Below are 12184 nucleotides of genomic sequence, written 5' to 3' on the forward strand. Positions count from 1 at the left end.
AAAAGAGCCGGGAAATTTTAAACCTCCACATTTACCCATGTATTTTTTATCTTTGCTCTTTGGGTTTATATTCTTCTTTCTATCTTCAGTTTACCACTGTATATTGACAGGGCATCTTTTTGCTTGTTTACATGTTCAGTTAAAAGCAAGTGTGTTGCTTCCTGACATAAAGCAGGCTATGCAGTTTCCTCTTCCCATCAGAGCCAAGAATTCCAGGCGCGTCTGCACTCGCTCTGCTCATGGCTACTGGATACTCGGTAAGATATACCCCTGACACAACTCTGTAACTACTGTTGACCTCTCGTGAGGCTGCAGAGATGCGCAGGTCAATTGGCACACTGCCACTGGGCCAGACATCTGCAGGTCAGCCAGCGTGCAGGAGTTCAAAGAGGAGGATAGCTGTCTGAAGCTTCCTCTTCAGTCTTTTTAAGTTGCAGTGGACCTTGTAGCTACAAGCCCCCCGCTTGGTGTAATATTAATGTCTTGCTTTTTTATTTTTTCTGTACTTCATGAAAAATTGAAAAGCATTGATTTTCCCACCATAAAAATGGGGCAATCTGCATTTCTGTGCAAAGTCTTTATTTATGTGTGGAGTGTTTGATCAATAGCATGTAATAAGGTGCACTCTACTTTGCAATCTTATCTCTCCATCCATTTCAGAACTTAAATACTTTTATAAAAGCTGTTAGCATTACTGTTATTAAATACTGAAATTATAATGTTTTTTTGTATATAGTTTATTTTGTATAAGGGTGACTCTTGTAACTGTAATGTTTTATTATAATTATTATTATTATGCATCTATGCCAAGTTTATAACATTAGTTCCTGTCAGAACTAGCACTTTTTCTTGTTTCTTGCACTAGAGACTACCAAATGTTTTACACAAAGTTTTATGTTATGTTGTGCATGACCTCTTACCCTTTGAACTGTAATGGCAGCTGTTGTCTGACACCAGATTTGAACTGTGCTTGACAGCAGTGTCTTCAAGCAACTACAGAGCCAATAAACCCAATCCCTATAGCCCTAAACAATGCTCAAGTACAACGCAATCATGTATATATTCTATTTATATATATGCTCTTGCATTAACTATATAACATGCCATGTACACTAATTACTATACAGAGGTACAGAGTTTTAAGAAAGCAGAGATCACAGATATGGGTCATCTTTAGTAATTTTCTCTGTTTTTTTAGTTGTATTTCTTTCTCTGACGTATTTGTTTTTACGTTACTGCCGAAACGTTTGTTTTAGGCTAAAGTCAAGTGTCAAGTGACTTGGAACTCGAGTCAGAATTTATGAGACTTGGGACTTGACTTGAAAAAAGCTGAAATGACTTAGACTTGGCAATCACTGACTTGTGACTTGACTTTACTTGCGGGTGTTTTACTTGGCATGACTTGAAAAAAGAAACTAATTTTTATGTCGTTTGTTATTGTAAATGTTTTGTTACATTCAAATGGATGTGCAGCAGTCCATGGATGAATATGGCACTAATTGTGTCAATGCTTGTCATACTATGTGTCCTTGGGCACAGACTCTCACCAAAGACAATATAGAGCCAAAGTGGTGTCGCAAAAATCCCATTCATTTTTCCCATAGAGATTCAGACAAATCGCTCAAATAAGATCTACGTTCAACACAGGTTCAGACCATCTTATACATTTTGTTGTGGAAGTTACCCTCTTTCAATGCTTTCAACCATTATAGCACAAACTTTATGCACAAATTTACCGAAATGCTAACTTTTAGAAGAATGGGACAACAGCACAGGCACATGTGTGTGTCGTCTCCTCCACTAGCTAACGCATCCTGGCTGTCCCAAGCACGATCACCTAGCTAGCTAAGCGGCAACTTTCTGCATTCTAGCACAATCGGGTAGTGTTTATTTTAGTAGAATATTAATCTATTCTCTAAACGGAGTCATAAAGTGCTAAAGTTGCTTAAAATATTTATCAAAATGTATCCCCAGCCTCTCAGCTCAGCCTGTACCTCACAATGTGTGAAGGACAAAACAGCCTCCTGTTCTGGGCTATGAATAAGAAAAATCCTCTATACAATATTTCATTTATGCATGAAGACATCTAGCAACATGGTTAATGTTCTTCTACTTATGTCCAAAGTAAGGCTCAGTAGTAGGAGTGTGTATTTTCTGCTTTGGACCAAAACACATATTCATATTTTTTCCTTGGATTTTGACCCATAATTCACAAATATATATATATAGGGAACCTACTGTGTGTGTATGTGTGTGTATATATATACTATTGCACAATATTTTGGTGATATATCTACAATAAAAATGTAGACTTGAGACTTGACTTGAAGCAAAAAGACTTGGGACTTACTTGGACTTGCAAAATAATGACTTGTTGACACCTCTGGCACAATGTTTCCCATTTGAATTAAGTCTGTATTTATCAATACGTTCTCCACTCAGGTCCTTCAGGATTAGTTTACCACAGTACATTTCAACGTGGCTTTTCCTGGTTTAATGTCTCCTCTCCTGCCAATATGATCCCCACCCCTCTCATCTCCCGTTTCTTCCCCAGGTGTCAGAGTACAGGATATAAATTTAAATAGGCTCTGCTGAGCTGACATATCTCTTGTTTTAAGATTTAGCCCGTAAGCGAAATCCACATTCCAGCCCCAAGAAATGCAAAGGAATAAGTGAAGTGGTCTAGAAAGAGGCTGAGATACATCCTTGACAAGGTCGGCCAACAAATAAATAAAAAAAACTCTCATGGTGTGAGAGGCAGCTGGGACTCCTCCTTCAAACTTTACTGCTTCTTTGAGGTGCAAGAAACTTGCACATAAACCCACCATCCTACTCCGGTTAATCTCTGCAGACACTAACTTCTCTTTTTTCTGGATGCAAACTCTTCCCCTGTCCAGGCTATCTCGTATATCAAGAACATTTCTTCTCAAAAGAACAGATTTGTTTTCTTATAGATCTGCAATTTCATCTGTTTCCTAACTACACAAGGGATTATCTGGAGTATGAAGAAGATGTTTAGGATAGCTGTCTTGAAGAGGTAAGTGTGGGTTCGAGGTACATTGAAGATTGGCCACTTTGGGGTGTTAAGCAAAACTATTTATGTTTGCAGTTAATGTCCCATTGAAAAATCTACACTTTTCACAGTCTAGATGGCTGCCAGGGCTGCAGTGTGGTGTAGAATTGTAATTGCTCCTATTAAGCACTTTTGGAATGGTTAAGGGTAATCAGAAAAAATGGGATTTACACTTTTGTGATAAGGTAATTTTGGAACAAATCCTTAAAGTCTTATTTTCTAGCAATGTTCCACTTCATTTAGTTTTCAAAGCTATAACTAGGCACCAGAACAGAACTGAAAAGCAATGGAGAAAAAGGAAAAGTTATTTTACAATTATGTATGTATGTTCTTATGCACAGTAATAGTGCATTTAAGATGGATGGATTGTTTAAATGCTAGGCAGTATGAATTAAATTAATTTAATTATAGGCCATTAACATGGATTGTTAAAGTGTGTATGTAACTGAAAATATTGTAATGATTTTAAAGTAAACCTGGGGTGGGGGAATGGTTTCATATACTCTTCTAGGCAGAGTAATATCCAGTCTACCTTAATGTGAAACTTTTACTTTACTAATGAAGACGTCTTTTTCACCATAAGTATTATTATTTTATTATTAAAATTATATCTTGTATCTTGAAAATTCATATAAGTTATTGTAATTATATTTCTTATGTACTACATTAAATGACTAATATGTATGATATTGGTGGATTTGATTTTCTACCCTGTATTTTTGTTTTTTTATAATAATGTGTTTATTATGACATTATACTTTAATTGGTATATTCCTTTGGCTGTCCAAATGAAGAGATTACAGATTTAAAATGTTATAAACGGCAGAATAAGTGGTGCTGCACCTGTAATGTAATGGATTAACCTTTTACGCCTGCCACACATACTGAGAAAACGGGTTTTAAAAGCATCTGCACAGTGTGGTCAGGCTACATTTGCCAAACTTAAAAGGATAATCCCTTTTCAGATGTCTTGGGTGATTCTGCTGATTGTGGAGGTTCCTAACGAAGGGAAAGGGAACAAACCATTCACTGCAGTTTGCTCTTGTCTAATTTGTTACTGAAGTCATTCTGTAGTGGCGCCTTGCAGGAGCCATACTAAGATGTTCAAGATTGGCCTGCTTGTACGAATTATCTTGCATCCTTTTCACAGGAGATTGTTTGTTGGGAAAATACTCTGACATGCTGCCAGGATGTGTAGAGTGCCACTCCAAACATGTGCTCATTGATAATTGCTTCGGCGGTTGGCATACAATCCTGTCCTGGAATTAGAACCCAAACAAATATACTAGTAGTGTGCTTTTTTTAATCTGAGTGTGGCACTTTTGGGAGTTTTGAGAGTTTCGGGGGATTTGGACTGGACCAGGTACACATCGATATAGAGCATAGAACTGCAGGCCTGTTGATCCACCCATTAGATAATTGTAGAGAAGCAATGGTAGAAAACAACACATTTGACTCTTAACCACAACAAAAAAATGTGTTTCTTCAACCAGTTCAGTTGACTTCACCACAACTTCTGGACTAATTCCACTTTGTTGCCTGCTCCTGAGTGATGTTTGATGATCAGTATTCAATAGACCTGGTTTATATATATATATATATATGCAGAGTTAGACAATGAAAATCATATTTTATGTACAACAGATGGTCAATCCCTACTGCAAGTGATCGAAGCTGCAGGGATTCAATTAAAAAAATGGTAAAATAAGTGGGCTTGAACTATGAGAATCAAAAACCAATTAACCAGTTAGCAATTAGTGCTGGTGGCCAGTTGGTGTGATGGCTTAGCGCTTTCAGTTCACTGTTGGGTGTTGGGCCAGTGCTGGTTCATAGTTCATTAAAATGGTACATTTGTGGATGAAGTACTCCCTATACCATCAGGAGTTAAATGCTGTTATTCTAATCCCTTGAATGATGTAGAAGGTGTGGACTTCCATTCTCTTCCAAATTTCTGTTGCCCTGGTTTTGAGAAAGGTAGCTTCAGATTCTGGTGTTGGCAAGTTTGGGAGTTCAGCATATCTTTAGGATTTATAATAGGATATATATAAAGTAAACCTACATCCCAACTCAATCCTCACACAAAAGACAGATGGTGGGACTCACCATCATCATCTGTAACCCAGGACTAATCTAAATGTGTATGACATTAATTAGTGTGCAATCTTTAGCTAATAGAAGCCTTTGTCTAGCTCAGGCCAGGAGTGTAATCTGAACACAATCAGAAGAGTATACTTAAGTGAAAAAACACTACTCTGGAAACTACGCAACATCTGACACTACAACAAACTAGATATAATACAATACCATTTTTAATTGTCATCCCCAAAAATCCAATCCAAAAACTGGCCATATCAACCGGCCTTGAACTTCTTCCCTGACCACAATCCATGACATAGCCTCTTAATCTAAAAGGTCAGACTATTACATAATTTGAACCCTATTCACACTTCTCTAACTGGAACATGACATTATCTCCTAACATAAGCCCTAATATTGTGTCAGTGCTTACTCTTAAACAAAGTATATGACTGGGCTTGGTTTAGATTTAAGCTGTGGCCCGGGTTTCAAGATGTACTTGGTTTATGGTTAGGCTAAATTAAGGATACAGATAAAAACAAAAATGGTCTTATGGTTACAGTTAGGTTGTTTCCGTTGCTTCTTCATATTGACGAGTTGAGGTTTGTGGGTTTGAGTACATTTCTCACTATAGTTCCCTTGGGGTTAAAGGTTTTGTTTCTACCTGGTCAAGTGGAAAGTCGGTTGGGGCTAGAATTCTCATTATTGTTAGGGCTTATAGTGGGGTAGGTGTCATTACAAGGTGTAAGGCCTCAGTGCTGCAACTTCCTCTGTAAAATATTGCCGTCATCACCAATTAAGGGAACATAGTCAGTCAGCTCGTTGAGTGCTGACAGAAGATGATGACACAGAGATATTCCCAATTTTACAGCACTAATTCTGGGAGGACGGTGGGCAGACAACTAAGCTTTTTTTCTGAAGTTGTCTCAAGATGTGAGCTAGGAACCTTGACACGCTGTTTATTGAGTGTGAACTGAAGGAAGGAAGACGTGACAGGACATAATTTGCAGGTTGGAGATTCCTTAGACTCAAAAACACCTGGATGACAGAGAGAATGAGATAAACTGCAGACAGACTGTCAGTTATGGAGAACTGGGCTAGTACAAAGTACATTCTTTCATCACTGTGGAATACCAGAGTTTTCTCAAAGTCATTTGCAAATATGGACTGTACTTTGGAATACAGTAATGGATACTTTTATTAATTTCTCTGGGGGAATTGTTGACTACAAATTAATGAGGGATCCTTTTCTGAATGCAGGACAAATTTCCCCAGGGCAAAATCCCAATGGCATATTTTTTACATTGGAAAAATCCCACAGGATATTTTTTTTTAAACACGACACAAGAAATTTAGAAAATGTAACCAAAAATATGTGTTCCATTTGAGCTTAATTCAGAGGCTGAATAAATACAGATTTGTGTTCAGAATGCTAGTCTCCTTATAAGGTAAACTAACATATATTTCTCAATGTTTTTGTGGTCATTATTTCTAATAAATATACTATTGTGGATATTCCCACATTATTGCTATGGAGAACTTATGGGATTTAGATTTTCTTCTAAATAGAGGTTCACATTATAACCTGATCGAACCTGAGTATTAGTTAATTCAGTGCAGTAATGTAAAATGTTTTTTTTCTCTTGTATTTCAATGAATGGCATCATTCATATTTTGTATTTGATCTGTTCCTAAAGTTACACAGCAACACAGTTGTAGAGAAACATCTTTGACTTGACAATAAGGGCCATGTTAATCACTATATAGGCTTTATAAAGTAAACTATGGTGCAATAATTCTTAATTAACTGAGGGCCTAATTGTATGCATTCCTGATTCTGGTTTTGCGAGAAAGTGATGTATTTTCGTTAAAAGCTCTATTGTAGAAATATCGTTCCTTTTATATTTGTAAGTCATATTACATTCTGTAATACATACAGAATGAAGATCAGCACTATCATTTGATATTAAAAAGAAAACACTCAAATTTATTTTTAAATATTTATTTGAAAGCTAAAGGACAAAACACACAACTGTAAATACAATTCACGATGAAATCATGGCAAAGAAATGTTGTCAATTTGAACTGAAATGAATTTACCTTTAAAAGCAATGACAAAACGAACTTCATCACATGCAGTATACACAATGTGGCACATACACATTGATCATTTTGACAGCTTTACTGGGTGACGGGCTGAGATATTAAGTACTGTAAACAGTTCTTACTGTGGCCGTTCACATTCCACAGAGACAGAAAGGCAACAGTATGACACAATGCTGAGGCTTGTAGCACATGCCACACTTTATAAAAACCAACATGATGCTGCTTGTCTTGCTTGGAGGTTTTTCTTTTTATGTTTTTTTAAATGGTCACAGTTTTAAAATAACTCCTGGGGATTAAATAATACATCAACATTGAATTCAGCATTGTTCAATATGGCGAGGCATCTGTATCACACTGGTCAGGTGGTTCCTTTTCATTTTCCTGTGCAATTCTCCCTGTTAATGCCAGTGCATACTAAAGCAGTGTAATGTTTTGAATCGTAACATTTATTTTATTGTAATTACATGTTTCTGCTGCCATTCACTCCTTGCTTTCAGACATCACAAAATGCTCCAAAAGGAGTATTTTTTATAAAAGCTACCAGTGTATATAGTGGAGCATTAAGAGGCAAGCTTCCCTCTGATCCACAAATTACCAAACCACAAACTTGATTATAGTATGAAAGATATCCTCCGGAGCCAAAATCCAGGAGATTTTTTAGATTGTTGCATTTACAAGAATATACTGATATACTTCCCAGTGTGTGACTACTGAAGTAACAGATCTGTATTTTTTTCTATCCATAATTAACATACTGACCACGTGCCATGGTGTATAAGATTGAAATCTAGCTGACTTGTTTTTTAAGTAATTGTTGTTCAGGGGTGTTTTTTTCCCATCTCTCTGCCGTCTTCTCCAATTGCTAATCAAAAGCACAGGCACTTAGCCTTTTCCGCTGCCTGTGTCGCCACGGGTCACTGTTGTTGTGTGACTAGTTCAGGATTAAGGGGCAATAATAAAAAGGCAAAGTACTTTTATTTTAATATATTTCCAGGGGTCAAAGGAGGAGTATTCAGTTATTCAGATAGAAGACTTTGAAAACAGGGATATAGACTTACCTTTTAACTTTGAGGCATGTTACACTGCGAAACGAAAATGACAGATCCAGTGCAGATTAATAGGAATAGCTCTTCTTCTACCTCAATATCCTTCTTCATTTGCAGATTGTCATTGCCTTGCTAAGCAGTATTCCTGGTCTAGCAGGTTAGGTAGTGTTCCAGTGCAAAACAGACCTCTCTTGAGGTCCCTCAGCTAAGATAAAATATAATACAAAAGTATATTAATATGAGATGATATTTGGTCTGCGTAAGTGTCACTCCACCAGGCATTCAAATGGTCACATGCCTTTTCAGATTGGAGACTAATCATTAGTTAAATACTGCATTTTTAAGGACATAAATGTGCTTTAGATAATTTGATGAATTCAGTCAAAATTTTGTCAAAGTGGTTACCTATCTCCTCTGTGGTTGAGTACACCTGACAGATTAAGGTACTATTGTTCACCTTTTTTCCACATATTCAAGACTCAGATTTAGTGTTTTTTTTTGTAATTTGTTTGTTGTCTTAGCATCTGTGACTTACCATAATATACATATTTTGATTATACAATTTATGTATAGCTCACAGCAATTGTCATACAAGTCTTGTAATGAACATTCATTTAGTTTAATATCGAGTTTAATATACCTTTCCTTTATTATTATTATTATTATTATTATTATTATTATTATTATTATTATTATTATTATTTTATAAGTTTTTGGTATCTGTGTGGATGTATAATTTTTGTATCGTTTATATGGTGGCTTATTTACCATAATGAATGTTAATATAAAGTTTTTTTATTATTAAAGTGAATTTTCATGAAGATGTCACCTAGAGTTATGATAGTAATTAAAAAAAAACTAAAGTGTCCTATCCTTTCTGAACAGCAGATGCACGTGCACATTATATCAGTGCTGTAATTGGATTGACATGTAAACACAGAAAGGAGGTATATTCAAGAAACAAGTACCCCAAATACCCTTTGAGCTCCGGTGTCCAATAAAAATTCAAAGTCTCATACTGTACCCATAACAAAAGGTGGTGACCTGTCCAGGAGTGGTGAATTATGGGAATACTCAATGCTTACTGTTTAAACGCCAATATTTGCAAGTGTTATATTGTGGATAAATTATGTTTTGCTGATTTAATGAATTTAATGAATATGGTTGTATTAATTTAAACTTGGTTGGTTGGAAGACTATGAACAACATTAGAAACTATCATCATTTACAGTCTGTTGTTCCTCTCTCTCTCTCTCTCTCTCTCTCTCTCTCTCTCTCTCTCTCTCTGTGTGTCTGTCTCTCCCTATCTTACTCGTGGTACTTCCTTTGCTATATTAATCTTGGTTAATCTTTTTTTTCCTGTAATGTGTGACCAGTATTTCTTAAAGTAAACAGTGAACATAGATTTGAATGGAATGGTTGACATGCTGTTTGGAAGAAATCAAAATCTGTTTTTTGCTTTCTTTCAGGTAGTTCATTCACGAAAACCACAAGCCCCCACGCTCAAGAGCAACTTATTTAGGTGCACAGCAACCGAGAGGGCAGCATGGATTCTTTACACATGTGGATTTTTATACTGGCTTTGACTTTTACCCACAGGATTGTCCAATCACAGGCCGAAGGTATGGTGTCATATTTGTTTTTAATTGTCTTTAATATATATATCAAATTGTGTTGATAGCTATTCAGATTATGGCTTAATTCTGCATTGGGAGTAGGTACTTTTTTCATTAATATTTTCTCATTATGATAATGCAGTAGAAAATGCTGAAACATTTACTTTTTGGTCCGCAGTGAAACAGTGAAAGGAAATGAATACAATATGTGAATGTTAATGCCCTTTTTTGATCTGTTACAGATAATATTACATGTAATGACTAATCAAAGCAAGAAGGAAATAGGATCTTTATAGTAATTATTCCCTGTAATGGTTTATCCTTATTGTGCTGTGTTCTCTTAATGCCTTATTCTGCTGTGATTATTATTAACATATTCACAATCCATGGTATTACAATCCATTTTAAATCTGTTTGAGTGTGTTACAATGTATTCAAATGCATTACATATCTGCTGCACCAGGCTGGGTGGCAAACATGTTGTAAATGTAAATGTTTTGATTTACCACACAGGTGACAGTCCTCCGAAAATCTGTCTCCCTACAGCCGTAGACAATCTAATCCTCCCAAATGTTTTCAGTCAAAATTGTGAAATGCTGAAAATTATTACAATTTTTTTCCCTAATACAATGCAAATCTCCAGTCAGCGACAGCCTCTGAGAGTTTACTGTGCAGAGGGAAGCTGTTATCTCTGTGAGGATTAGTGTGGGCTACAGGGTGTTAATTCTATCAGTGTCACGAGCGAATTCCCATTGTAGAAGCCTGGAACTGCTGAGGTGCCACTCCAGCCCGTAAATGAATAAGCTGCTCCGGGAATGTAAAACTAATAATGAAGGTAAAGGGGAAAAAAATCATACCAGAGGGGCTTGCAAAAATGTAAATGTAAAGACACTGACTGCAATTCTTCCTGGTATTGATGTTAAAGGTCTGCTGTGTGTTCTTTATATAAAAATAAATGTATTAACACCAATCACTCTTATTTCCTTATCAATTGGAACAGGTTTGTGTCATTTACTTGCTTAGATTATCACAATCACAAAGTGGAGTGGGGTGGCTGCTTGGAGTGACATCACTCGGACTCCTCACGTGGAGTCTCTTGACGGAGGCCACCCTCAGATGTTTTACGCTTTATCATTTTAAATAATGACATGCCGAGCTCAAGAGCCCAATGTGACAGTCAGACCATGCACAGGGCTAGACCAAATCAAAACTTTGACCTTCCCGCAAATCACATAGTATAAATCTGTACCCTATCGTGGTTTAACTTATTGTTAGAAGTTATACTTTTTATAAATCAAAACGCGATAGGGTACAACTTGTTGATTTGTAATTTGCAGGTGGGTCAACTTTGTGATTTGGTCTAGCCCATAATCTTAATACTAATTAAGAAATAAAGTTGTAAGTGCTAATATATATTTTGCAATGAAATACAGCTCAGTAGACCTTTGAAGGCCCATAGGTTTAGCAGATTAAAATCTGTCCTTGTGAACATTTGATCCACTGAACTTGCTGTTTATAGATGAGAGATCTCCCAGGAGATTTTTCCAAGGCTATTTGTTCCATTTGCATTGTGTAGAAATTCCCAATTGAAATATTTTTTGTTTGTTTGTTTTTTACGGTGTATGCTATGAAGATTTTTTATGAGCATACAGCTGGCAGATCTACAGTATATGCTTTCAGAACACAGGTTACATTGGGTACACTTGGCATGATATGGCAGGATCAGGTTTTATTTGCCCCAAATAATTGTCCATTAGTGATTGAATTTTGGTATCCAACAGCATTGGCTAACAAATTGCAATTGCATTTTAGCTAGAGTACGTTCATTGAAATGTCAGCAATGGAATGGACCTGGTTATCGTATTGTCTTTAGACCAGTTTTATTTGAATTGAAATTTCTACAATATATCACATTATCTTTACATAGCTATTTTTTCGTAGGTACAGTACCTTACTCAAGGGTACAACAGCAGTGTCCCAGCATTGGGATTGAACCCACGAGTTTCAAGGTGGTTGGTAATTCCTGACAAGCTGTCTTTCACTTAGTACAAATGGTTGTGATGAGTTAAATTTTAACGCAGCTTCCCCTCCAACTGAATCCATTCAGATCACATGAAACTTTTGCGTGAGCATTTAGTAATTAGTTTTGATATTTACTTTAAAAATAATTAGTTTTTTTCTGCTCACAGATGTTGTTACTGTAAATGTCAACTGCCTTCTGAAGCTGCAGGGATGTGAACTGATTGCCGCAGCGAAGTGCATCTATT

At 36.3% G+C, this 12184-nt stretch overlaps 1 protein-coding gene across 1 annotated transcript in view; it reads left to right on the plus strand.

The window, feature by feature from the left end:
• The first annotated feature begins 2687 nt into the window (after positions 1–2687).
• Positions 2688–12184, plus strand: part of col7a1l (collagen type VII alpha 1-like) — a 122329-nt gene continuing 112832 nt past the window's right edge. The window contains 2 exon segments of the mRNA XM_066702977.1: positions 2688–3037; positions 9771–9923. Of these exon segments, the coding sequence (XP_066559074.1) occupies positions 9848–9923 (76 nt within the window). The 5' untranslated portion in view covers positions 2688–3037; positions 9771–9847.

This window comes from Amia ocellicauda, chromosome 5 (assembly GCF_036373705.1).
Source record: "Amia ocellicauda isolate fAmiCal2 chromosome 5, fAmiCal2.hap1, whole genome shotgun sequence".
NCBI lineage: Eukaryota > Metazoa > Chordata > Actinopteri > Amiiformes > Amiidae > Amia > Amia ocellicauda.